This window comes from Microtus oregoni, unplaced genomic scaffold (genome assembly GCF_018167655.1).
Source record: "Microtus oregoni isolate MIOR12 unplaced genomic scaffold, Mior012 000037F_ref0000500, whole genome shotgun sequence".
Lineage (NCBI taxonomy): Eukaryota > Metazoa > Chordata > Mammalia > Rodentia > Cricetidae > Microtus > Microtus oregoni.
In genome coordinates this window covers 22,923,186-22,951,185 of record NW_024543096.1, presented here as the reverse complement: position 1 = coordinate 22,951,185, position 28,000 = coordinate 22,923,186, and the positions used below count along the sequence as shown (strand labels likewise).

General features: G+C 40.2%; 2 protein-coding genes and 1 pseudogene across 2 annotated transcripts; 2 read left to right on the top strand and 1 right to left on the bottom strand.

Moving 5' to 3' along the window:
• Positions 1-245: 245 nt before the first annotated feature.
• Positions 246-9,923, top strand: Mettl5 (methyltransferase like 5). Its single transcript, XM_041631546.1, has 7 exons — positions 246-582; positions 3,183-3,297; positions 4,105-4,286; positions 5,852-5,934; positions 7,586-7,637; positions 9,375-9,424; positions 9,820-9,923. The coding sequence occupies exons 1-7, from the start codon at positions 474-476 to the stop codon at positions 9,856-9,858; spliced, it is 630 nt and encodes a 209-aa protein (XP_041487480.1). The 5' UTR covers positions 246-473; the 3' UTR covers positions 9,859-9,923.
• On the bottom strand, positions 8,379-23,045 carry Ssb (small RNA binding exonuclease protection factor La). The gene is made up of 12 exons (XM_041631545.1): positions 22,920-23,045; positions 20,375-20,467; positions 16,482-16,585; positions 16,114-16,288; positions 15,481-15,588; positions 15,309-15,409; positions 13,528-13,599; positions 12,898-12,937; positions 11,244-11,384; positions 10,549-10,741; positions 10,297-10,431; positions 8,379-10,012 (listed from the first exon to the last, which is right to left on the bottom strand). The coding sequence occupies exons 2-12, from the start codon at positions 20,438-20,440 to the stop codon at positions 9,924-9,926; spliced, it is 1,224 nt and encodes a 407-aa protein (XP_041487479.1). The 5' UTR covers positions 20,441-20,467; positions 22,920-23,045; the 3' UTR covers positions 8,379-9,923.
• On the top strand, positions 10,944-11,033 carry LOC121433323 (annotated as a pseudogene).
• Positions 23,046-28,000: the final 4,955 nt, after the last annotated feature.

Here is a 28,000-nt window from a genome sequence, read left to right as displayed (position 1 = left end):
AGAAAAGGTTGCATTGCCCCAGTCCTTTATCGCCTTCAATTCTTTCTCTCACGCTTTGGACGGCTATAGGTACTCAAGACAAAGTTGGCGTTCCCGGGGGCTGTCTCGACTGGTTTGTGACGCGACACGTTGGGCGCTTCTTCCGACGTCTCCCAAACGGACCAAAATGCACTCGAGTGCTAGGCGGAACCCTAGCGCCTGGCAGAGGTTGCCGCTCGGCTCCAGCAGCGTGTGCGCGTGCGCATTGGCGCTTCCGGCGCTGCGGGGAGGGCCGGCGAGGACCGTCAGATTGCTTAGTCGTGCAGTCCTGCGTCCCGGAGCGGCGATCTCTGGCGATCTCCGCGAGATTCCCTCTGAATCCTCAATAGTCTGCCCGCTCCCGGCTTGCATCGCTAGAGAGGTCCCGGGTTAGGTAGATTTCCCTGCAGATCCTGTGCTGTTAAACCCTGGGAGCCCAAACTAAAATAAAAACAATGAAGAAGTTGAAGCTTAAGGAACTAGAGAGTCGCCTGCAGGAAGTGGATGGATTCGAAAATCCCAAATTACTTCTAGAACAGTACCCCACCAGGCCGCACATTGCAGGTAGGGCAGCTGGTTCATCGGGCTCTCTTCTGGGGTTATTCCTGTCCAGTCCATGATGAAAATTAGTGATTTGGATCTAATGATGTTCTAGAGAAACCTCACACCTTTGAGTAGGTGCTGCTCTACTAAAAACCAGAGTTACATACAAGCTTGTGTAAAGTTGAGGATGCGTTTTCATTTTTCACAGATTGCCTCTTGCTTGATGCCAAAGATTGATACTAAGAGTGTAGAAGAGAATACAGGAGAATCCATTCATATGTAGCACCTGTTACGTAGTAGCAGGGAAGAAAGCAAAATTTCTTTGGTTGGGAGTACCTGCAAGGGGTAATCTTTTTCAATTCCAAAGTAGCAATTTGTGAGCTGCCAATAAAACTCGTGGAGAATACATGTGTTTAACCCTAAAATATTGTCATAGCTGCAACCAAAGATTTGCATTAAACTGTGTTCAGATTAAGACCAGTTTTCTCTATTATATATTTAGTGTGTGTATGTTCATGTGTCTGTGAGTGTGGAGGGCAGAGTTCAACATGGGGTGTTTTCCTCAGGTGCTCTCCGTAAGTTTTTTGAGTCGGGGCCATACTGTACTAAGAGTTTACCCATTCGCCTAAAAAGGCTGACCAGCAAGCCTCAGAGATCGTCCTGTCTTGTCTCCAGCGCTGGGTTTATAATCATGCAACACCGCACCTGGCCTTTTACATGACTGCTGCAGATCTGAACTCAGGTCCTAATGCTTGCAGAGTAAGTGCTGTACAGACTGAGCTAGTCACCTACCAAGCAAGCCCCTGGCTTTCTCAGTGTAACTTCTTACAGCCTTCTGGTTGTAGGGTTTTGTCATGAAATCTAATTTTTCCCCCGAGACAGGGTTTCCCTGTAGCTTTGGAGTCTGTCCTAGAACTCACCAAGTAGACCAGGCTGGCCTTGAATTCACAGAGATCCACACTTCTGTCTCCTGAGTGCTAGGATCAAAGGTGTGTACCCCGCCACTTTTTTTTTTTTTAATTTTATTTATTTTTTTTAGAGATAGGGTTTCTCTGTGTAACAATCAACAGCTCTGGCTGTCCTGGAACTAGCTCTTGTACACCAGGCTGTCCTCGAACTCAGAGATCCACCTGCCTCTGCCTCTCTAGTGCTGAGATTAAAGGTATAGGGTGTGTGCCACCACTGCCCGGTGAAATCTAATTTTAAGAGGCCAGGTATGGTGAAACATACAATAATCCCAGCACTTGGGAGTCAGAGGCAGGTAGATCTCTGTGAGTTCAAGACCAGGCAGGCCAGCTAGGGTTATGTAATGAGACTTTGTCTCAGAGTAAATAAATATCAGTTCTTTCACACCTAGTTTGTAATGCACAAGATAGGAGTTTCAAAATACCTGCAACAGTAATCAAGTGCCTCATAGTTGGTTTTAATTCTTCTTTTTTGGTTCTGGGAGCGGTGGCTAGTTTTGAAGATCAGCCTGGTCTACAGATCACAAAAGATCCGCTTGCCTCTGCCTCCCAAGTCCTGGGATTAAAGGCGTGTATCACCACCATCCGGTATATGTTTTAAATAAATGTCTGGATCCTCAGATATTAGCCCTTGAGTTCTGATATACACAAGGAAACACTGATGTTTAATTTACTGTACTTTTGAGAGTATTGTTTTTGAGAACTCTATATAATCTCAACTACTTCTGCCCTGACCATTTATTTGTTCTGTTATCAGGTCTGTTATAGATTATGAGTATGTGCATCTATTGATATTACCTCTAAGTTCAGGTGGAGAGATAGCTCAGCAGTTAGGAGCCCTACCTGCTCTTCTAGAGAACCTGGATTCAATTCAGCACCCACATGGCAGCTCATAACTGTCTGTAACTCCAATCCCAGGAGGTTGCCAGTATCCTCTGGCCTCTCTGGGCACCAGACACCTGGTGCACATCCATGCAGGCCAAACAACAACAAATTAAAAAAAAAATCTCTTAAGTCTATATTGTGGATGTAGAAGTTTGAGATGCCTATATTCTTGTGATAAACATACTACAAATAAGTTCTGTGTCCTCTGTTTATTGGGGGGTTGCCCTCAATCAGGTCCGAGGAGAACTTCTGGCAGTTGGTCATTTACTTCCATCTACCAGGTGGATCTTGGAGACTGGATTTGGGTTGTTAGGCTTCACAGCAAGTACTTTTGCTCACTGAGAGCCATGTTGCCAGCCCCAAATCAATAAAATTCAAAATAGTTTTGAAGACATAATACAGGGTTACTAAACTTATTTTGACCAAAAATGATAGACTTAATCATTCATAAAACTTAATATTTCATAAAAATATCTCAGCATCAAAGGAAAAACTGCCTCTGTGTAGAGCAGATATTTTGAACATTTCAGTCTTGGCATTGTCAGCAGAAGCTTGACATAGTCCTATAGTATTTGGGAATCACTGGTGAATATTACCTTCCTTTGTGATGCTTCTTCCTAAATAACAAATTATTACATTGTATCTTTAAGTATCAAACAATCTGGAGCTATATGTTGGGGAAAGACAGATTACTTTAGAGCCATTTGCATTAGATTTTAGTAGTAAACTTGTTTATTCCCTAATGTTCTATTTATTTTTTATTGTTTTTAGCATGCATGCTATATACAATCCATAATACATTTGATGACATTGAAAGTAAAGTGGTTGCAGACCTAGGATGTGGTTGTGGAGTACTTAGCATCGGGGCTGCAATGTTAGGGGCAGGGTAAGTGATCATTTCTTGTTATTTGGATATGGTGTGGCTTCAGTAAATGTATATAGGATCAACTGTACTATATATTCATAGGACCCAGGTAAGATGAGGGGAGCAATAATTTGATACTGAGTACATTTTGAGTAGGCTAAAGATCAAAACTTTACTTTTTTTTTTAAAATATTTTTTATTTATTTATTATGTATACAATATTCTGTGTGTATGCCTTCAGGCCAGATGAGGGCACCAGACCTCATTACAGATGGTTGTGAGCCACCATGTGGTTGCTGGGAATTGAACTCAGGACCTCTGGAATAGCAGGCAATGCTCTTAACCGCTGAGCCATCTCTCCAGCCCCAAAACTTTAAAGAAAGATATCAAGCCGGGCGATGGTGGCGCACGCCTTTAATCCCAGCACTCGGGAGGCAGAGGCAGGCGGATCTCTGTGAGTTCGAGACCAGCCTGGTCTACAGAGCTAGTTCCAGGACAGGCTCCAAAGCCACAGGGAAACCCTATCTCGAAAAACAAAACAAAACAAACAAAAAAAAAAAAAGACATCAAGTCAGATGGTAGTGGTGCAGGTATTTAATCCCAGTACTTGGGATGCAGAGATATGCGGATCTCTGTGAGTTTGAGCAGCCTGATCTACAGAGTGAGTTTCAGGACAGCCAGGACTACACAGAGAAACCGTGTTCAAAAAACAAAACAAAACCCATTTTGTTAATTGGGTTGAAAACCGCATGGTAAAATAAGTACTGTTTTTTTTTTTTTTTTTAAACTAGGAACCTGTAAATTGTCTTTTTTTTTTTTTTTTTATAGGTTGTGTGTTGGATTTGACATAGACGAAGATGCCCTGGAAATATTTACTAGGAATGTGGAAGAGTTTGAGTTAACAAACGTTGATATGATTCAGTGTGATGTGTGCTCATTATGTAACAAAATGCCCAAAGTATTTGATACAGTAATTATGAATCCTCCCTTTGGAACCAAAAATAATAAAGGTTAGTAATAAAAGTAGAATATATTTGCATATTTATAGAGTAGTGATCTGGGTTGTTATTTTTATTACTGTTTATTAAATTAACCAATAACTTTATACTTTTGAAAATTCACGTTTGATGTTCAATTGGAAAATTTCATCTTTATTTTCAAATTTGTGTTAATGTATTCTTTTCTTTTCTTTTTTGTTTTGGTTTTTCAAGACAAAGTTTCTCTGTGGCTTTAGAGTCTGTCCTGGAACTAGCTCTTGTAGACCAGGCTGGCCTCGAACTCACAGAGATCCGCCTACCTCTAAAATGAGTTTTCTTGGGCTGGAGAGATGGCTCAGAGGGTAAGAGCACTGGCTGCTCTTCCAGAGGTCCTGAGTTCAATTCCCAGCAACCACATGGTGGCTCACAACCATCTGTAATGAGATCTGGTGCCCTCTTCTAGCTTGCAGGCATACACACAGACAGAATGTTGTATATATAATAAATAAATCTTTAAAAAAAATAAATAAATAAAATGAGTTTTCTTTTCTTTTTTTTTTTTTTTTTTTTGGTTTTTCGAGACAGGGTTTCTCTGTAGCTTTGGAGCCTGTCCTGGAACTCCCTTTGTAGACCAGGCTGGCCTCGAACTCACAGAGATCCTCCTGCCTCTGCCTCCCAAGTGCTGGGATTAAAGGCGTGCGCCACCACCGCCCGGCTTTCTTTTTTTCTTTTTTTTTTTTTTGGTTTGTTAATGTATTCTTATTTCTGATTAATAACTAGAAGATTTGACTAGGCCCCATGCTTATAAAACTTTAAAAACATTTTCATCCTTTTGGAAACTGGATTATTCTTTTGTTGTTGTTGTTGGGACCGCAGGGACTAAAACGGGGCTCTCACACATGCTATCACCAGCGGAACACTCAGCTTCTAAAACTTGTTATTAATGCCTGTGGGCTTCAAAGCATGCACACAGGGACTTGCTGTGGTTATTTTAGTGTATACTGTGGCAGGCCAGAAGCTGAAGTTAAAGCACACACCACCATTAGACCACCGCCTCCATTCTTGCCTGCCACTTAGAATATTAAAATTTACATTAATCCTATTTTTTTCTAGCCAAACAGCCTAACTTTGGTTTCATTAGACTTTATTTTAAAGATTTGAGACATCTTACTATGTAGCTCTGACTTTCCTGAAACTGCATAGACTGGCTTCAAATTCCCTCCTCTGCCTTTTGAGTCCTTGGAATTGAAGGTGTGTGCCACCACGCCCAGCTTAAGATTTTATTTATTTTGGGGTATAGGTATTTCGCCTGTGTGTCTCTGTGCCACACTGTGCAGTGCCCAAAAAGGCAAGGACACTGGGCCTCTGGAATTGGAGTTAGTTATGAGTCACCCTGTGGTGCGGGGACTCGAACTTGGGTCCTCTGGAAGAGCAGCACCGAGCTGTCTCTGCAGCCCATAGGTGTTTTGTACGCCTTTTGAAGAAATAAATATGAAAGTAGATATTTTACAATTTGGAAAGAATACTACTATTTTAATCATTTATTCTACTCTACTAGTAATATAAATAAGTTTTTTTTTTTTTTTTACTCTTCACAGGTACAGACATGGCTTTTCTGAAGACTGCTTTGGGAATGGCAAGAACAGCAGTATATTCTTTACACAAATCCTCAACTAGAGAGGTAAGCTTAAGTCATAACAGTATTGTTACTTTTAGCCAGGTAATGGTAGCACACACCTTTAATCACAATACTTGGAAAGCAGAGGCAGGCAAATCTCTGAGTTCCAGACAGCCAGGGCTACACAAAATAAAAAACCGTATCTCAAAAAACCACAATATATATGTGTGTGAATATATTTTAAGATTTTGGGGTTTTTTTCGTTTTGTTTTTTAAGACAGCGTGTCTCTGTGTAACAGTCATGACTGCCCTGGAAGTAGCTCTTGTAGACCAGTCTGGCCTCGAGCTCACAGAGATCCCCTGCCTCTGCCTCCCAAGTGTTGGAATTAAAGGTCTGCACCACCATTGACCAACTGTTTTTTGAAATGAAATTTATGCCCGGGCAATGCTGAAGCATGCATGGGCAGCCCATGTAGATAGCTCTGCTGAATCTGTCCATATTGGGTTTCATGGTCTAAGTTGCTGAGGATGACTGACCAGGTCTCTTCCTCAGAGAGCCCAGATTCAATTCCTAGCACCCATATGATGGCTCTCAACCACCCACAACTCCAGTTCCAGGGAATCTGCTTTCTTTTGATCTAGAGCACCAAGAATACACATGCAGCAGACATACACAAGGGCAAAAGACTAAAATCACTAAACCAAAAACAAAAAAATATTACCAACAGGCAAACAATCTCGATAATCCTGCACTGACATTCTCTTCCGAGGGATTTTAGAGTGTATCAAACTGACAATGAAAATCAACCATCATTGGGTGGGAGACATGACTGTGACTTGTTTAGTACTTGCTACATTTGCAGAGAATCTGAGTTCAGCTCACAGCAGTCTATACTTCACCTCCAGGGAATCTGATGCCTCTAAATACACCTGCACTCAACGTTCATATATCCACACACACCCAAATACCTAAAAATTGTGAAGGGGCTAGAGAGATGGGTTCATGGTTAATAGCACCAACCAGTAGCACTGGTTGGTGCTATTAACCATGAACAGGAGGACCTGTGTTCAGTTCCCACATAATGTATCTGCTGCTGAATAGGAACACTGTTTAAAACACTTCATTCTGATCAGATAACACTGTTCAACAGAGTCTGGCAGTGGTGGTGTGCGCCTTTAATCCCAGCACTTGGGAGGCAGAGGCAAGTGGATCTCTGTGAGTTCAAGGCCAGCCTGGTCTACAAGAGCTAGTTCCAGGACAGGAACCAAAAACTACAGAGACACTTTGTCTCGAAAAAAACAAAACAAAAAACATTGTACAACAGAAGAGAAAAATGAGGTAAGTCCAGAATGAATACTTTAGCTAGGGCTACTTTAGTTAGGTACTAAGTAGTAGGACTGAAATTCCACAGGCTGTGGCTCCAGACTATGCTTTTCTCTTCTACCCTGCAACTAAATGGCATGCTGACCCAGAACTGCTATTCACTAATGAAATCAAGCTACACTGTGTATGTAATGGATTTTGATGGATTTTTCATTTTTTAATTACATAATTTGGTTCAGATGCTAAGTAGCGAGGACACTTTGTTCCTAGCTTTTAAAAGTGTACATATAATTAAAATTTGTGAGTCTAATTTTATTGAAAATTTTAATGTTCAACATTAGCAGATCAGATCTAAACATCAACTCATATGAAAATATTATTTGTCTTTAGCATATTCAAAAGAAAGCTGCAGAATGGAAAGTCAAGATAGAAATTATTGCAGGTAAGCTTTATCTCAACGTTAACTGTTTATGTCAAGACAGGGTTTCTCTCTGTTGATCAGGCTGTCCTGGAACTCAGATCTATCCGTCTCCCTAGTGCTGGTACTAAAGGTGTGAGCCACCACCTGGCTACAATCTTATTTAAAAGGCCAATAGGCCAGCCTAATTTATTTATTGGAGACAGGGTTTCTCTGTAGCTTTGTAGTCTGTCCTGCAACTCACTCTGTAGCCTAAATTTTTAAAGTACTAAAAAAATTATTATGGAGTGTTACCCAATTCAGGAGTAGGTTGGAAATGCACTAAGCACAGAGTAAACATTTACAAAGATCTGCCTGTGCCTGTCCCTATTTATGCATTTTCTAAACAAAAAATTAATGGTACCTAAGTATTCAGTCATCTATGCCCTGACAGAAGACTGCTATCATCAGTGAGTGAAAACATGGGCCTGGACATGGTAGGACTGCTGTTAAGTCCACTACCTGTAAATGCCAGTAATATATGATTGATACTTAGCTCAACACCAACCTTTCCTTTTCTGGTGAGAGACAGAATATAAAAATCCACAATATAAGAAGAGATGCCTTTTTTTTTTTTACTAAGTTAAGTTTGCCCACAACACAACAGGAAAACCATTAGAAAGCAGAAGTCATCCAGTAATTTTGAGACACTTGAAATAAATAAAGACTGGTGTGTGGTAGTGTGCTTCCTTAGCACACACAAGAGAAAACGGGAGAAATTAAATGTGCAATAAAAGGAACATCTTTATTTGTTTGGAAGCATGGTTTCTCTGCGTTTTTCTTTCTCTCTCTCCTCCCCTAACTACCTCTGACTGTCAGAGAACTCACAAGGCCTACTGGACTAGGCATTTGTCTGCCTGATTCCCAGTCCTGAGATGAAATGCACATGCCATTATGTCTAGCATGAGTTTACCACGAATTGGTCCTATGATGTTAAAGGATCTACCTAAGTTGTTCATAAAGACTTGTCTGTCTTCCTATTAAGTGTTGTCACAGAACTCAATACAGAGCACTTTATATTAGTCCTAGTTGTATACTAATCCAGACCTTTAGTGGTCTTCACATTATCAGCTTTAACAACCTTGGAGCCTACACAAACAGAACAAGATTCCCAGATGACTTGGTCACACATTATAGAGAGCTATGGCATGTATTGGAAATTACAAAAGATACCACTGGCCAATGGTGAAAGTATAGAGAATTTACGTTATAAATTAGAAAGGGCTGGAGTAGTAGTGGTACACGCTTTAATCTCAGCACTTAGGAGGAGGCAGAGGCAGATGGATCTCTGTTGAGTTCAAGGCCAGCTTGGTCTATGAGGCAAGTTCCAGGACAGCTAGGACTGTTATACAGAGAAACCCTGTTTCAAAAATCAAAAATAAATTGGGAAGGAATGTGAAAAATGGACCTTCATTTTGTTAGTAGAAAAAATAACTAGGACTATCCATTATTAAAACATGGATAGGCAATTTTTGAAGCATGAATATCATATTGTCAGCTATAGATACATCTGATTTTCACAGAACTTTTCCCCCATGCTTGTGAATTCTTTTAACTATTCTCCATAACCTCAAATTTTGACATGTGATCAAAACAGCAGAAACACTCTGCATAACTTGGCATGTAAGTATTCAAAAGGGTATGTCCAAAGTGATGGATGTAAAACATTAATGCACACCAGCATCTAATACTTTCAAGGTGAATGTTTGCCTTGTTTTACAGAGCTTCGATATGACCTGCCAGCATTATACAACTTTCATAAAAAGAAATCAGTAAGTTTCCCAATTTTGAATACGTTCAGCATTCAAAAGCTTTGCAATATTACTTTCCACTCACAGCAAGTTGCATGGGTAAATAGAAAGCCAGCCTGAGAGACTGGACAAATTAACTGTTGTCTAAGCAGTCAACATTCTAGTAAATTCTTTGTGAAAAAATTTAAGAGAAAAAAAAAGAAAAAAGTAAACAGTTGGCTATTTTTATACAGCATATATTTTACAAGTTTGTACTAATACATTCTCATATTACAAAGGCAATTAAGAGGAAGAATCTTCCTTTTCATATTTGAATCATCCAAACACAAACAGAACTATACATTTTAAAAAACTTTCATTTGGGTAACAACAACAAAAAAAAGACAAGAAAAACAAATTCTTTTCCTTTTATACAGGTGGACATTGAAGTGGACCTAATTCGCTTTTCTTTTTAAAAGCTTCTGAAGACAAAAAGCAGCTTAAAATCTAACTAAGATGAATAAAAACACTGCTTACTAAACTACTTGTCTCTAGCGCCGTTCTCTCTCTTCTTATGCTTTGATGCAGGCTCTTCTCTGTCTCTTCCGTCTCTTGCTCTTTTCATTGGTCCTATATAAACACAAAGAACTCATTTAATTCAATGTAAGCACTTGCTCTTAATATTGGCTACAATTACTAATAGCTTCCTTTAAAAAAATTAGCAACTTCTTAGAGAGGAAGAAAAGGCTTTTTCTTGAGTACAGACTTTCTGACCTTTATAGTTATCTTTTAGCCAACCTCTCAATTGTGCAATAGCACAAAGGACGAAGATGGCACTCAATGAAAACTATCACTCACACAGAGAGATAGTGTTTTATCAAGTACAGACATCATACCCAGGACTTGAGACTTGCCTGATCCACGTCGATGATGGTGATGGTAGTCATCATCATCGAATCTTGTTCTCCTGCCATGAAACTGTCCTCTTCCTTTGGGTCCCCCAGCATAAGGAGGTCTGTTTCCCCTTCCTTTTCCTTTAAATCTGCGGCCTGTAGAAACATGATTGAGAAGTTAGTCAATTTTAAGTGTGTTTGAAAACTAAAAGATTTTTCTCAAGCACAGATGAGGTAAAATAACCAATTATTAATAAAAAATTAAATAATGACCTCCTCCTTTTGACTTCCATTTGTTTAGTGATTCTTGCTGATCATCCATGATTTTTTTCATCGCATCTTTTTCCGCATGTCCTTCTAATACTTTCCAAGTCACCTTTTTGTTCCTTAATTGTAGGTTACCATTATTTGCACTCCTGGCTTTCTCAAGTGCTTCCTTAGCTTTCTCTTTAAAGAGAATTATTCCCTACACAAAGAGGAAAAAAAAGTGAATGTTCCACTCTTCAGTTTGTAGTCAGACAAATTTCTTTCCTCAAAGCTATTTCCCAGACCCAGCATATCTATTTCTGCTATTTTCAATGCGTCTTACTGAATATTAGGAAGGAATGCTTTAAAAGTAAACTCCAGTCAAGTCCAAGTTTATATGCCCCCTTCCTCCACCCAAAAGAATCTTTTTTTTCCCCTGGTTCATCATGCCTTTTCGTGACATGTGCCTCCTATTAACCTTGTTGTAAGGTCAGCACATTACCCATCTGACATGGAAAAAAAGATACCACACCTGGTAAAAAGACTTAAAGATAAAAGTAAATGGCTAAGTAGAAACTATTTTAATTAACATGTTTTATAAATTACTTTCTCATTAAATATTTTTTTAAAAAGACTGCTTCCTAGTAATTATTTTCTTCTAAGAGATAACATTCTATAGACTTTTAAACGAATTGCTAGTAAGGATAGAGATGTTCACAAACCTCTTTTGCTCCTCTGACAAAGTCAATCCATTTTATTTCACCGTGATTTGAGAAAAGGATGTGTAAATCTTCTCTACAGGTCTGGTCATCCAAGTCACCTGAAAACTTCAGTAAGCACCCCATCCTTCCTTCTAGAGGTCGCTATGAAAACAATACAAGGCCATCAAAAGGTTTCCTTGAGAGCAACCTAACCAAAATGACTCACATCATTCTATACCTACATAAGGAAAAGAGATGTCAGTGCTATTTTAATGCGGTTTAACTGTATTTTTCTCTGCTCTCCTGTTTTATTAATGGCTTTATTTTATTTAGTTTCTTCTATAGGTAAGTTATAACTATCTGCTGATAAGCAATGATCTCAGACAATATTATCTGTATATCACTGATGCAATGACACTGGTAGAACCACTTAGACATCCTCTAAGAAGTCCTCAAACATGGCTAGAGGCCTAAGTGGTCTATCTGGTATGGGTACCATGGGGACTGCGGGTCCATTCCCAACATCTCCTCCCATCCCCCTACCACACACATAAAAGTTCTCATACTCTAAAAACTCATTCTAGGGGGCTGGAGAAGGAACACAGGGGTTAAGAGCACTTCCCACTCCTCCAGTCTACCCAAGTTCAGTTACCAGGTCAGATGGTTCACAATCACCTATAACTCCAGCAACCTTTTCTGTCCACCCCAGGAACCTGCACACATACAGCAAACATTCTCAAATACACACAAATAAAAAACAGCCTTAAAAAGTATTCTCAGAGGAGGAGCCAGAGGGACTTGAGTTCAGTTCCTCACACCCACACTGTACTGCTCATATATGTAACTCTAACTTTTGAGAACTGGACACCCTCTTCTAGCACCCAAGGGTACCTTACACACACAAAGTTACATATATGGTTCATCAGGTCTCACAGAGACTGAACCAACAACCAGAGAGCCTGCATGGGAATGACCTAGGCACTCTGCATATATCTTACTGTTGTGTAGCTTGGTCCTCTTGTGGGACTCCTAACAGTGACAACAAGATTGTCTTGGATTCTTTTACAGGACTTTGGGACCATACTCATACTGGGTCGCTTTGACCAACCTTAATACATGGGGAGATGCTTAATTTTACTGCAACTTGATATGCTGTGTTTTGCTGATATTCATGGGACACTTGCCCTTTCCTAAATAGAAACAAAGGAATTGATTGGGAAGTAGGAACACAGGGGTCATATGGGGAGGGACTGGGAGGAGAGGAGGGAGGAGAAACTGCAGATGGGATGTAAAATAAATAAAATGGGAAAAAATACTTAAACAAGTTGTTTTAGCAGAGTACGGTAGTGCATGTCTTTAATCCCAGCAATTGGGAGGCAGAAACAGGTGACTGTCTCCAAATTTGCGAACTAAAACTGGTCAACAAAGTCATTTCTGGGTCAGCCAGACTAACATGGTAAGGATTTATCTCTAGATAAATAAAATATAAGGGACCAGCAAATAAAGGTGTTTGCTGCCAAGCCTAACAACCTGGGTACAATCCCTGGGATCCATATAGGGGAAGGAAAGAACTGACAAGCTGTCCTCTGACCTCCACACAACTACAGACAGACAGACAGCAACTTCAAAAAGACAGTCTAACTTAAATTCTCATGTATTAGGTATCAATACTTACTGTTTCAGCATTTCCTGACTTGTGTCTTCCTTCATGTTCTCTAAAAATAAATGTGTTGTAATTATAATATGTTTAAGCTTAACGAAGTAAAAATTCTAATAACCCCAATCATCATTACCACAAACCAATTAATCATCAAAGCAAGTCCTCAGACTTTTTTCATCATACAACACCAGCAATAGATAGCTTCTAGGTTATCAAGATCTTTTTTTTTTTTTTTTTTTTTTTTTAATTTTAGAGACAGGTTTCTCAGTAGCTACAGAGCCAGTCCTGGAACTAGCTCTGTAGACCAGGCTGGCCTCAAACTCACAGAGACCCGCCAGCCTCTGTCTTCTGAGTATTGGAATTAAAGGAGTATGCCACCATGGCCTGACTAAAATGTAACTTTTTCTTTTTTCCTTTGGTTTCTCTGTAGCTTCCTAGAACTCATAGAGATCCACCTATCTCTGCCTCTCTGGTGTTGAGATTAAAGGAGTGCGCCAAGGTATTTTAAGACTAACATTTCACTACCAATAAAGACAAACCCATTACCACTCATTTCAAAGCTCATCATCAGCTTACCCAGAACCACTAGCTAAACTTGTCAAAGCATTAAGAAATTCAAATGTGTCACATGAATTAAATACTTACTGTTTAGCTTTTAATTTAGCTTCCACTTTGCTCTGCTTTCTTTCTTCATTTTTCTTTGCAAAGTAATCTTCCCTGAAAAACACAAAACACAGACTAAGCTCACAAAGACAAAGACAAAAAATTACTTTTTGTTCATTTTTTTTCCCCAAACCACAGTTTCTCTGTGTAGCCCTGGCTTTCCTGGAACCCACTCTGTAGACCAGACTGGCCTTGAACTCAAGAGATCTGCCTGCTTCTGCCCCTCAAGGGCTGGGATTAAAGGCGTGTGCCAAGCCCAGCTGAAAATTACTTTGAGTACTTGAAACCCTAGCTCCACAAAGACTATCATACATTTTTTTTTTTGCATGTGATTTTTAAGTCAGGGTCTCACTGTTTATCACACACTGGTTGGGAATTTCCATGCAGCCCAGGGCTCAAACAAACAATCCTCCTGCCTGAGCCTCTACAGAGATGGGAATACAGATGTGTACTACCACACCCAGCAGTTACACACATTTTCTGTCATCTAATCACCTAAAAACTCATATGCTGCAGAGGTCATGCACATGCATTCCACCAAGTACACATACTATAAAACTTAGCATCAAATAACAGGCTGTATAATACAAGGAAGTATACAACTGCCCTATGATTAACTTTATGAAAATGGTTTAGTTCAATAATTTTTTGACACAGGCTCATTATGCAGCCCATGCTAGCCCAAACTCTTGTCTTAGCCTCCCACCTATGACTACAGGAGTCCTGGCATCACAGGCATCCACCACCATGCCTAGCCATCCCTTGTGGGTATTGTATGTGTGGAGGTCAAAAGTTAAGTGTCTTCTACTATCAATCCCCACCTTACCTTTTGAGACCCCACATGATTCTCATTAGAACCAGAGAACAGCAAATGGCCACTAAGCTCCAGCAATGGCCTGTCTCTACCACTCCATCCCCCCACCCCGCCTTTCTGCTTGCAGACTGACACTTTAGTGACCACACCATCTCCACAGTCCTAGCCTCTTTTTTTTAAAGAATTTATCTATTACGTATACAGTGTTCTGCCTGCATGTGTCCTTGCAGACCAGAAGAGGGTGTCAGATCTCTTTAGAGATGGTTGTGAGCCACGCGGTTGCTAGGAAACCTGGAAGAACAGCCAATGTTCTTGACTGCTGAGTCATCTCTCCAGCCCCCCAAGCCTCACTTTAAAAGAAAAAAAAATTTAATCAGGATGCAGAGACAGCCAGATCTATGAATTCAAGGCCAGCCTGGTCTACAGAACCTACAGAACAAGTTCCAAGACATCCAGAGCTACAGAGTTTGATCCCAAGGACCCATTCACAGAAGGAAGGAGAAATCAACTTCCCCCAGGTTGCCTTCTGACTTCCACAAGTGTGCCATGGCATGATTGTTGGAAGCCAAGGGTATGGCTCAGCAGGTAAAAACACTTGGTGCACAAGACTGATGACCTGAGTTTAATCACTGGACTCCATGTAAGGTAGAAGGAGAGAATGAACTAGAGAGCTGTCCTTTGATCTCCACATGCACACTATGGAACACATACACCTCCATCATATACATACACATACACACCTCAACACACTAACAATACAAAAGCTGAGAAAAGGTATTAAAAACCACTTTCATGTTCTCAAAATACTATTATAATTATCCCCAAACACAATTTCCAGAACATACTGAAAACAGTATTAACTGTACAGGGGATGCTGCTGTTTATACCTTACCCCACAGTATCAATTCCAAATAATCATGTGGCCTGAGAGATAAGCAAAAAGACTTACTTAAAGAGTATTAACAAGCTTGTGTCTTTGTACTTCTGACCAGGGGTATCCACAAACTTCTTTGCAGACTGAATACTATCAAACACAGCAAATATTGACCCCTATAAAACAGAAAAAGATTTTCTTTAAAGTGATATTTTTCAACTAGAAAGTCTATATCAAATAATCATACCTTAAATGTTTTGTGCAATGTTCGTCTCATCTGAATATTCAGTATTTGACCTTTATCATCTAGCCATTCTTTTATGTCATCCAGGGTTGCATCAGTTGGGAAGCCTTTCTGTGAGAAATGGAAAAAAGTACAAACAATGATTCCTGGATAACAACTCTCCCTACAATAAATTCTAAATTATTCTGTTTTGAAGTGAAGCCAGAAATCTAAGTGTCGAACTTTCTGTCCCCTTTATTAATTGTTTAGCAACCTTATTCTCTAGTGCAATAAAGTGATTCACCTGAGATTTGTTCCAAAATAACCAGCTGGAGCAAAGACAAAACATTATTATACGTTAAGAACTGCTGAAGTTTGGCAATGGTACATTACACTATTCAATCTACTTCCTTGTGTCTAAAGCTTTCTATGTATTTAGAAATTTATGAATGAAATTAACCAATGAAAGTTACTGTAGAACTCAGCTACTAACAGGACAGGATCTAACATATGTAAATTAACAATGATAAAGTTTAGAAGTACACTTGCAAAAAACACAGTAATGGGCCAAACATGTCCTGAGCCTTTATCCTTATTCATTCCATGTATGTTCCTTCTAAATAAAAGTAACATGAAAGGCACTGAAGATTCACTTACAATATAAACAGATCTGTTTTTTACATCATTCTTATACTCGTCCGTCACTTCAGGAAGGGGTCTGCTTGGAGATCTTCTGATCTTAGTTCTGTCTGCACTCACTTCCATAAGCTTTGCCTTAGATTTGCCCAGTGCTTGGACAATTACATTAAAGTCTGTTGTCAGTCGGTTTAGCCTAGAGTACATACATAAAAACATTGTAAAAGCAGATATAGTAGTAGCTATCAACAGCAACAGCAAACTTAATGACTTTTTGAAGACTTTTGGGTTTATTAGCCTCAAAACTAACATAGTTCAATGATAGCACACGACCAAGTTCCTGGGTTTGATATCCAGAAATGGAAACAAACCAACAAAAAAGGTCTTACCTGTTGAATTTTATCATTGTGTCCAAAGGTACCCAGCCTTCATCCAATTTGATCTGTTCCTTTAAAAACTTGTCTCGTGGCAAATTGAAGTCTCCAAAATAATACTGTAATTATAATGTATTTCAGATGTTAAGAGCACTGTATAATGCTGAGTTCAATCAAATTTTTTTGAAAACTATTTTTTATACTACCAAGTTCTACTCTTTAAAAATGTATGTTAGAACTTAAGGGACCATAATAGAAGCACTTTTTCCTAAATAAACTATAACGAAATATATATAACACAAGAGAAAACTAAAATGCTGGTGAACCAGTATAATAAATGTGTTACTAGAATAGAAAGTATCAAATATAATTAAAGATCTAATAAAAACATTTCTTCCAGGTTGGAGCTATAGTTCAGTGGTTAAGAAAACCGACTGCTCTTCCAGAAGACCTGGGATCAATTCCCAGCAGCTAACTGTTTGTAACTCTAAGATCTGACACACTCACATAGACATACATGCAGGCAAAACATCAATGCATATAAAAGTAATTTAAATTATTAAAAAGATCAAAAAAACCTTCTCTTCCAGTCAATATGGAAAAAAGATTAAAAACTTGGGGTTAAATTCCTAGACTAAAAGAGAGGGGGAAAAAAGCATGACTACTTGGAATGTCAAAAGCAACATGAATGAAAAAGGTAAACATTTGTTAAGATTCTTGTCAGGCAGTGGTAACACACACCTTTAATCCCACTCTGGAGGCAGAGGCAGGGAAATCCCTGACTTTGTAGCCAACCTGGTCTACAGAGCAATTTCCAGGACAGTCAAGGCTACAAAGAAAAACCCTGTCTCAAAAAACAAAACAAAACAAAAAACTTATAAATTAAAAGAGAAGTCAGGTGTAGTGGTTCATGTCCATCATGTCCATCTCAGATTTAGTAATTTCCCTGAAGTTCTCCAACTTAAGAGATCCACCTACCTCTACTTCCCAAGGAGCTAGGATTAAAAATATGTATCACCATATCTAGTCACTTTTAAAAATTATATAACATGTAGCACAAACACAAAAAAAGTCACTCGACAGTGGTGGCACATGCCTTCACTCCCAGCACTTGGGCTGCAAAGGCAGGGAGACCTCTGATTTGGTAGCCAACCTGGTCTATGAGCAATTTCCAGGACAGTCAAGGCTACAAAGAGAAACCCTGTAACAAAAAAACAAAAACCCACAAAAGAAGTCTAACATTACTCACTAAAACCTAAACTAAAATGCCTTTAATTCCAGTGTAAGAAAGAAGAAATAGGTGGAATGAGTTTGGAACCAGACTGCTCTAAGAAGAAAATTTCAGGCCAGCAGACTAACTACTACATAGTGAGAGACTGTCTCAAAAATTAAACTAGAATAAAATGTACATAGTCTTTGTCAGTGTAGTGCCTCCTAGGAATTCCATCTAAAACCAGTAGAGGAGAGATGTCTTAGTGCTTAAGAGTGCTTGCTGCTCTTCCAGGACCTGAGTTAGGTTCCTAGCACTTTAGTCAATTGGCCAGGAGGAATGTAACTCCAGCTCCAGATTTGACACCTCTGACCTGAGGACCACATACCCACATGCAGACACAGACATGATTTAAAAAACAAAAAATAAAGTGGTGGTGCACACCTTTAAGCCTTTAATCTAAGCAATTGAGAAGAAGAGGCAAACGATCTCTGTGAGTTCGAGGCCAGCCTGGTCTATACAGTCCAGGACAGCCAAGGCTACTCAGAGAAACCCTGTCTTGAAAAACAAAACAAACAAAGCTGGATGTGGTGCTCATGCTCTTAATCTTGGCACTTGAGGGGCAGAGGTAAGATGATGATCTCTATGAGTTTGAGGCCAGTCTGGTCTACACAGTGATTTCCCAGGACAGCCAGGGATATATAGTGAGACCCTGCTCAGAAACAGGAGGAGGAAAAAGGGAAGAGAGCAGTAGACCTGTTTACTAAGATTTATATAAAGAATATCCACCATAGAACTGTTTTAGTTAAGAGATTCTATACATTAGAGAAGATGAATGGATTATTAATGGTGTATTATTGATGGCACAAAACTTTACTCCCTAAAAACGTACCTCATGTTTGGTGGGGGAGGAGAAAATTAAGTTATGTACCATTCTAATTGGGGATATTTGGGAAACCTCTGTCTTTAGGGAATTTTACTGTGAATTTCACGTTACTCTTAAATATAAAGTCTCCTCCCTTTAAAAAAAAATTATTTTAGGGGCTGGAGAGATGAACTTCAAGGTTAAGAGCACTGAATGATCTTCCACAGGACCAAAGTTCCATAGCCAGCATCCACATGGGGGCTCATAACCATCTATAATTCTAGTCCTAGGTGATCCAATGCCTATTTCTGGCTTCCATGGGCTCCAGGCATGCACATGGTGCACAGACATACATCAGATAAAACATCCATAAAATAAACTAAAAATAAAAACATTATTTTGAATATAAAGTGTGAAAAAAATTTTAAACCTGAGTATCTTTTCTATAACAATTTTGTTATTGTTCTAAGCATTAAACAGAGCAAATATCACTGGCTCTGTAATTAAAAACAAACAGCAGGGGCTAGAAAGATGACTTAGTGGCTAAAAGCACTGCCTGCTCTTCCAGAGGACCTTGGTTTAATTCTCAACTGATAGCTCATTAACTGTCTGTAACTCCCATCCCAAGGAATCTCATACCCTTGCACAGATATACATGCAGGCTATACACCAATGCACATAAAATAAAAATAATTAAACAAAAACAAAAACCACAATAAACAATGATTTTGTAACATGAACACAATTCACGGATATTTCCTATACAGCCATTATTGTTACTGACAACAATCTAAACGTAACGCCTAAATTTGAAATGCTAACAACTTTGAGAACACATACTTGGTTAAAGTTACACTAGCTTTTTGAAAAGAACTAATAGGACAAATTAAACTATTATTTGACAAGTACTTTACCTTGGAATTTTATGCTAGCTTTTATTAGATTAGGCACTTCATCAATTTTTCACATCATCTTACAAGTATTACTGCCTTTTACATTTTACAGACTTGGGAACTGAAATGGAGAAATGGTTATAAATAAAGCAACACTAGTTTTTAGTGTTACCTTTGGAATGTCTGTAATTTTTTTTAATTGTTTTGTTCCAACATAATATCTTTATTGATTATCTGGGAATTTCACATCATGTACCCCGATCAAACATACTTCCCAGTCCTCCCAGGCCTGACTCTCACCCTTATGACACGCCCCTCCCCACCTAAAAAAGGATAAAAAAGTCCAGTTTGTGTTACCCGTATACTAACTGGAGTACGGTCAAACTCCCAGTTGCCAGCCCCTTAAAGTAAACTGAGTCCTTGCCCACCTGCACCCCTGCCAGCAGAACCCATCAACTGTGAAGAGCTACACTTCAGTACCCTTATCACACTCTTTCCTTCCTTCCTTCCTTTTGATTTTTGTTTTGAGACAGGGTTTATCGTGTAACAGCCCTAGCTGTCCAGGCACTACTTTTGTAGACCAGGCTGGTCTTGAACTCACAGAGATCTACCTGCCTCTGCCTCACAAGTGTTGGGATTAAAGGTGTGCGCCACCACCACTCAGCCCTTATCACAATTTTTAAGAGTTCTCTTTAGTGGTTTTCTGTTTAGGCTATTTCTTTTCTTTTTTAGGGGATGGAGGAAAGGCTATAATTCTTGAGTTTCCTAACTTGGCCCCAATAATATAAATATATTTACATTAACTTCAAGAACCAAAACGAAGTCAAATGTTTAAATAAGTCCACTTATGGATATTTGATGTTTTGTTTTTCATCTTAAGGCCCCACATTTCTTTTGAAGGAATATATAATTTTGCAATTTAACAACATAAGAATCCTACCTCAATTTGATGACAGATTTTGGCCTCCAGAGCAGCCATTTTTTCATTATCTCCATTTTCAGCCATTGTGGCTATCTGTAAAAACTTCTCACACTGGAAGAAAAAGGTTATTATTATTTTTATTTATTTTTTTTTAGGTGTAAGCCATTTTATTAAGGCTCATCTCATGAGACAATCCATTAGGAGGAAAGGGGTCCCACAAACAGGCAAAAGAGTCAGAGACACCCCATTCACCCTGGTAGGAGTCCTACAGAAACACCCAGCTTACACACAACCATCGCTTATTTGCAGAGGACTATTATTTTTATATAAAATAGTCAAAACAAGAAAGAGAAGGATTAAAAACCAGTCTTTTATTAAATCTCAAGAATTTCTAATTTTACAGGTTGCTTCCCTATGAATTCCCATGTCTCTCAAAAAAGCAACACCTTGTATTATGGATGGAAAAATTAAAGGTCAACAACCTGCTATTCCTTTCAGTAAATCACACTTCCTATTCTATTTTGCTATTTTTTTCCCAACAATAGTAAATTTAATTGTGAATAAAGGAATGTATATCCTATGCAATGAAAGAACAAAATCCTAATCGTGATAAACAATTATAATGCTGTGTGATAAACTCTACAAGTAATTTTGGTTTAATGGAACATTAAGGAAAATATTTACCAAAGGTATTTTACAAAAAAAAAAAAAGACCTATTTTAGTGAAAAACACCAGGTTGAATGGAGTGATGGATCTTACTTCTGTTTTGTTACTGATTATTAGGCAGAGGCTTTCTTTTATTGGGATTATCTATATTGTTGGAAGTCATTTAAATGAGAAAAAAAACTCAAGATGTGGGGGTCTGTGTGAGAGTCAGTGTAAGCATATGGTCTGCCTTTATTTGAAATATATGATTGCCTTATATTTCACAAATACATGTTTGTTTTTATAATTTCCAATTAATCAAAAAAGATTTAATTTTTTTTACTGTTTTTACTGAGCTATATATTTTTCTCCACTCCCATCCCTTCCTATCCCCGCCCCCCATTCTCTCCCATGATTCCCACACTCCCAGTTTATTCAGGAGATCTTGTCTTTTTCTACTTCCCATGTACATCAGATCAACGTATGTCTCTCTTAGGGTCCTTGTTGTCTAGGTTCTCTGGGATTGCGAATTGTAGGCTGGTTTTTCTTTGCTTTATGTCTAAAAGCCACGTATGAGTACATAAGCTATTTGTCTTTCTGGGTCTGGGTTATCTCACTCTATTTTGTTGGCAAAGCAAGCTTCAGAGAGAAAAACTATCCACTTAACCACTTCTCAACCATATCTAGCTTTAAAAGATCAGAATTACAATCTGTCGACATGTTCTTATCGCTCTCAATGTTATTTGTTTGGCATAGTTGGCATTTCTTTTCAAATTAGTCACAGCTGACTTACCAAAACTCATTACTGGCAAAAAATGAAAAAAAAAAGGCAAAAAAAAAGTTAGATTCTATATAACAGAATATAAGAAAAATGGGAACTTGAGAGCATGGGTACACAAAAACTGTAAACTGGGGCGCTGGAGGGGAGGGTGTGCCTAACACACGAATACATTGGTTAACTCTATAGTCAGTTTCCTGCTTCGCGGCCTGACAGCAATCCTGGAATACGAGAGAGTGATACTGGTTTGCTAGAAATCACAAACCGGATATTCCGACTTACTAGCTCTCGGCGCTCTGCTCCATAAACCACCCAGCCGTACTGCACTACGCTGCACGAGCTCACCAAGACTCTCCGCAGCAGCGGGACAGAGCGACGAGCTGCTGCTCTTGGTGTTTTAGCGATATTGCTCAGAATGCTGGTTTATAACACGGAGACCACTGAAGGTCCTGTAAGGGGAACCCTACATGGTACGTATCCCATTTCAGACTTCACCGTCTCAGGAACCGGTTTGTCTCCCACCATCAACCACCGCATCACTACACAGAGACCTAAGTTCCTGTGCGAAGCAATGACAAAAACGACCTAGTTAGCTCCTGCAAGACTTCTGGGGCCTAAACAATTCTGGAATTGTTTTACAGATACTTCCAAAGAATTTTCACACAGAAGCAGCTTTGAAGGGGGTGGGGGTGGGGTGAGTGGCAATTAAAAAAACAAAAAAAAAAGCCCAAGACAGCGCCGCTGGGAGCATAACTGCAGCCCCCACTTCTTTGACCTCTTTCTTCCTCCAGTTGGTCACCACAGACCCCTGCAGCGTTTAACCGCAGCGGCCATCCCTGGTACTTAAAGGCAGCTCCGGAACATCCGCCTTCGGCCAGTAGGAAAGGGGTGCAGGTAACGAACCGAAAGGACGCCGTAAGGATGCGGCCAGCCTCTTCCCGGAGGCCCCTGCCACGTGGGAAGCCCCGGGCGCCCGCATCTGAGGCCGGGGCCCGATCCGCGGCCTCACCGAGGCCCGCGCCCCCTCGGGCCGCAGCCCGGCACACCGCCACGGGCCGCGCGGCGCGTACCACAGGAAGGCGAGGCCCGCGCGGAGCACAGCCCTCGGGAGCCGTCTCCTCAGCCTCCGAGAAGCTCACCTCAAAGACGCCGACCCCCACAGTCTCCACCGCTTCAAGAACAACGACGGAAGCGTCTCGACTTCCGAGCGCCCGTGGGCCAGCCAAACGCGCTTAAAGATGGGGGCTCTCCCGGCAGGCCTTGCGGGCGGGTGGGCGGGGCCGCGGGCGCGCTCGGCCGGCGCGACTCTCTGCGCGTGCGCCACAGCGGCGGCCTCCCACAATCCTTAGAGTTACGCCCTCTCGCTGGAGAAATTGTTAAATCGCCGGGCCGAATGTTGTGGGGGCGGGGGAATGGAGGAAGTCTGTTTGTGGAGCTCTATGTGTTTAGTATTTCTGAGGCTTTGTATAGTGTTTGAGACTTTTCTTTTTCAATATTTTTTTAGTTGTTGTTTTTGCGAAACAGGGTTTCCCTGTGTAGCCTGGCTGTCCTGGACTGTGTTCTTGTAGACCAGGCTGGTCTCGAACTAAGATCCACAGGCCTCCGCTTCCCCCTCCCACTACTGGGATCAAAAGCGTGTGCCTCCACGCTGTCGCTTTTCAGTAATTTTTATATATTTAAGTTGCATCGTGTTGTTCTGAAAAAAAACATACAGTTGCTTGGTTTCTGACAGGGTCTCTCTCAGAAGCACAAACCGGCCTGTAATTCGAAATCCCGCTTCAGTACAAGGTGCTGAGACAACAGATGTCACCTGGTTCTTTTTCCTCCTGCTGCTGCTGGCTTTAATTTGGGTTTGAGTCAGAGCCTCAGTGAGTAACCCAGGCTGATCCTAAACTATGCTTCTGCCTCCTGCCACCCTCGTACAAACAAAACAACTTTTAAAAATAGTTTTATGGGAGCCGTGAATTAAAAAAAAAAAAAAAACCAGTAGAACTATTTAGAATGGTTCAAGAGATTTCACGCTTGAATCGTGCCTGTATTCATCCGCTCGCTGCGAACTGTGTCCTTGGCAAATTATTCAATTTCTCTGTCCCTCAAGATAAAGTAGGGTCATCTAGTACAGAAGCCTTTGTTTTGCTGGATCCCTTCCCTCGTGGTACAATTTCTGCAAAACAATTTTAAGTTTTTAGAGATGTTATCTCCTATGACATAATCTTTTCTTTTCTTTTTTTTTTTAATATTTATTTATTATGTATACAATATTCTTTCTGTGTGTATGCCTGAAGGCCAGAAGAGGGCACCAGACCCCATCACAGATGGCTGTGAGCCACCATGTGGCTGCTGGGAATTGAACTCAGGACCTTTGGAAGAGCAGGCAATTCTCTTAACCGCTGAGCCATCTCTCCAGCCCCCGACATAATCTTTTCTTGTAATATAAAAACTATATTTTAAAATACAGCAAAGTATTTTTAACCTTCGATGGCGTGTCAAGATCTCTACATTTTAATAGTACAATAGTACTACAATAGTAGTATCCAACCTCTGAGGTACACCTACAGCTTAGTGAAACTGCCTACAGATGTGTAAAAATGTAGGGGGGGAGAAAAAAATCTATATGCATACCATCTCAAAGGGAAATATTTCCCAAGAAACCAAGAAAAATAATTTTAAAACTTTCTGGAGGAATTCCAGAGGAGCAGCTGGAAATACCTTTAGACTCAATTTAGAATATATTACAAAACCATTTGTAGGAAGAACAAATCTACGTAGCTTAAAATGTTGGGGAAAGTTATTATAAAGATGTTTCAGTAATTAAATAGTTAAAAATGGTTTGGTGGACTGGGGATGTGGATTCGTGGTAACTTTAATTCGTTATCCCCCTGGATTTTGTGCCTTTGTGGTGTTTATCTTGGTTGCTATTTACCTATTTATTATAAGCAAGTGTTCATCTTCCCTCTTGATTTTATATTCATAATTTGGGATTGTTTTCCCCAGAGGGCCTTCAAAATTGTAGTTTGCACTATGCCCCATAACTTCTAATATTATATGTTCAAATATGCATTAAATTAACACACACAAGTTAAACCTGAACAATAACAGGGCAATGAAATTAGAAAATGAAACATCCTTCCTAAAGTGGAAGGACAGCATGTATGTATTGAAGGATTTAAGAACAAAAGGGAAATTCTGGCCCATACTTTATCAGCCAAGAGGTGGGAAATTATTCTAGAAGCTAATTTACTTTAGGAAATCCACTAGGATGCAGACATTTCCCAGAATGGCAGTACAGAGAGCAGATGTGCAATCAAAGGGCCCTGGTCCAGGGGTCTCAGCCCACAGGTTGGAACCTCGCTTTGAGGACAGCGCCTCCTATGGGAAAGTAGCTTTAATCTTGGCTTACTATGTTGGGAAGGCAACCAAATCTACTGAGTACTGCTCAAACACAAAACTGAAGCAATAGATGAACTTGAAGGGACCATAGTAAATTTTGAAAGAATTTCAGGGGTCCTTCAAAGAACAAAACCAGATGAAGTATTACAATAATAAGCCATTTGTACACTCTAAAAAGAATTCTCAGAGAGAACTTGGAACTGCAAACTGTTTTTAACTTTTCTTTTTCTTTTCTGTTTTTTAAAAAAATGTGTATGTTGTCCCTGTTGACGTGAGTGAATGTGCGCATGTGTGAAGACTAGAAGACAGCCTCGGTATCATTCACTCCTCCTGAGGGCAGCATCCACTTCGTGCAAGAGACCTCAACAGGCTCTCTTATTGGGCCACGTTGTCAGTTAGAATAGACTGGATGGCTAGGGAGCCCCCGTGGTCCTCCTGTCTCTGCCTCCCCAGTCCTGAGATTACAAGATCAGGCCCCCACCCTCCTATTTTTACCTTAACTCAAGCCCTCATGCTTCTGCTGCAAAGCACTTAACCAACTAACCCAGCTTCCTGGCCCTTTTGTTTTTATTGTGAAGATTTTCAAGCATTTTTCCAAAGTGGAATGTATAAATAGTATAAGGCCCTGAGTGTCTATAACCCAGCTTGCGTGTCACTAGCCAATGACTACATCTTGTTCTATCTCTATGTTTCCTACTCCCCAGAGCCCTCTCTAGACTCTTTTAAGCCAAATGGCACACATCCTGATATATTCCACAAAATCTTATAACCATACACTTCAGAATAAGGATCCCTGTTTAAGTCACCATATTTACCTGTAATCCCAGCTCCTGGAAGGTCAAGGTAGGAAAACAGCAATTTTGAGCAGCTTGGGGTACATAGCAAGATCTTCACTCAAAAGAATAACATTTGAATTTGAAGTTATCATCAAATATTCAGTCGGTTTTCAAATTCTCGTTTTCTTGTAAATCTCTTTTCAGTTGTTTTATTCAAATCAAGATGCCAATATTTTTCGCATGTTGCCTTTGTCTTTTGAACTCAGAATTGAACCTTGAGCATCAAGCACACTTGGCCGTCACTCTACCATAGATATCTATACTCCTTCTTTGAAGCTTTGGGTTTATTTATTTAGAGACAGGTTCTCACAGTAGCTCTGTAGCCCTGGCTGGCCTGAAAGTCCCTATATAGACCAGGCTGGCCTCAAAGTCGCTGATCTCCTCTCTCCCCCTGGAGCACTAGGATTAAAGGTATATGCCCCCTTTTTTATTTTAAACGGGCTCACTAAGTTGCACAGGATGGTCTTGAGCTCGCACTGTAGCTTTGCAGTTTTGTCCCCCCTACCTCTGCCTCCAGGTGGTTGCAGCTATAAGCCTGCATCACCTGACCTGCTTACTAGTCCTCCTATATTTCTGTAATGCATAGGATCTTCCACTTTTCTTTCATTTACTTGTTAACGGACTCAGGTCCTGTTCCTATAGAATTTGTTGCACCCTGGATTTGCCTGGTTGTATCATGAGGTGTTATTTAAAATCAAAGGATTTGGCTGATTGTGTCATGAGGTGTTATTTAAAATCAAGTCTCAAGGCTTGGCACCATTTAGCCTGAGTATTTTGGCAAGAATAGTCCTTGCTACATTAGAAGGCACACAGTGTCTCTTTTTGGAAACTTACAATTGTCTCTCATGAAGGTGGCAAAATGGAGGTAGTCAGTCTGTCATTCCTGCTGCACTCATTAGCTGGAATTCTTCCGTACACCTAAAGAAGTTTACCACTTTCTTGAGTAGTTTCCCTTGATGCGTAGATACAGACGACAAATGTTTAATTCCCCCCCTCCACACACACACCAATTTTTAGAACGAGTTTCTTATTCTTCTGCTACAGAAACGAATTAATTTGACTGCAAGTGTAACAACCACGAGACTAGCACCATTTGAGGTGGCTGACCCCTGAGCCTCCTGAACAGAAATGCCCGATTACATCTGTGGGTTTCTCCCTGGCAAGGCAAGGCAGCGAGCAGCCAATCTCTCATACACTCCTAGCAGTCTTTTCCCATGGGGAATGGTCTTTCGAATTATTAGTACATTTTCACCTCTTTATTCTAATTTCAGAAGTTCGTTCTCTCCTTCCACCTTGTAGGTCCTGAGAGTAGAACTCAGGGGTTTGGGCTTGACAGCAGGTGCTGAGCCACCTCTCCGGCCCCCCCAAAATTTGGTCAATGTTGAAAAAGTGTCACAATCTATCACTTATATACAGATAATACATCCCAAGCCTGGAAATGAGAGCCCACGAGGCAGAAATCCAGGGTTTTAGTTGTGTACTGCACCTGTATAAGAAATAAGGGGGCACAGAAGGAATTTCAGATGCCAGGGAACATAATCTCATAACCAATAGCCAGAGCTCACGTTTCTGGAATGCAACTTTTTAAAAATTAATTCATTTTTGTTTTATTTTGTGCTTGTGTTTGTTTTTTGAGATGGGGTTTCGCTATGTGGCCCTGGCTGTTCTGGAACTCACTCTATAGACCAGACTGGCTTTGAACTCAGAGATCTGTCTGTCTTAGCCTCACAAGTGCTGGGAAACTGTAAATCGAGAGAAAAAAGGCTCTAGTTTCATGTGATAGGAGAGGAGAGTAGTAGCTTGCTAGAATGTGTTATGCTACAATCCTTCTGTGTCGCGTGTAAATTATGCTGTGATTGGTTTAGTAAAGAAGCTGACTGGCCAATAGCCAGACAGGATAAGGTTAAGCGGGAGAACCAAACTAAGGATGCTGGGAAGAAGGGAGGAGTCAGACGAGTTGCCAGGAGATACTGATAGGAAACAGGAGGTGCAAA

Coding starts and splice junctions, on each gene's coding strand:
- Mettl5 (XM_041631546.1), top strand. CDS start 474: ATGAAGAAGTTGAAGCTTAAGGAACTAGAGAGTCGCCTGCAGGAAGTG. Junction 3,298..4,104: donor GCTGCAATGTTAGGGGCAGG/GTAAGTGATCAT, acceptor TTTTTTTTATAG/GTTGTGTGTTGGATTTGACA. Junction 5,935..7,585: donor ACAAATCCTCAACTAGAGAG/GTAAGCTTAAGT, acceptor ATTTGTCTTTAG/CATATTCAAAAGAAAGCTGC.
- Ssb (XM_041631545.1), bottom strand. CDS start 20,440: ATGGCTGAAAATGGAGATAATGAAAAAATGGCTGCTCTGGAGGCCAAA. Junction 16,586..20,374: donor AAATCTGTCATCAAATTGAG/GTAGGATTCTTA, acceptor TTATAATTACAG/TATTATTTTGGAGACTTCAA. Junction 10,432..10,548: donor ATGGAAGTCAAAAGGAGGAG/GTCATTATTTAA, acceptor ATGTTTCTACAG/GCCGCAGATTTAAAGGAAAA.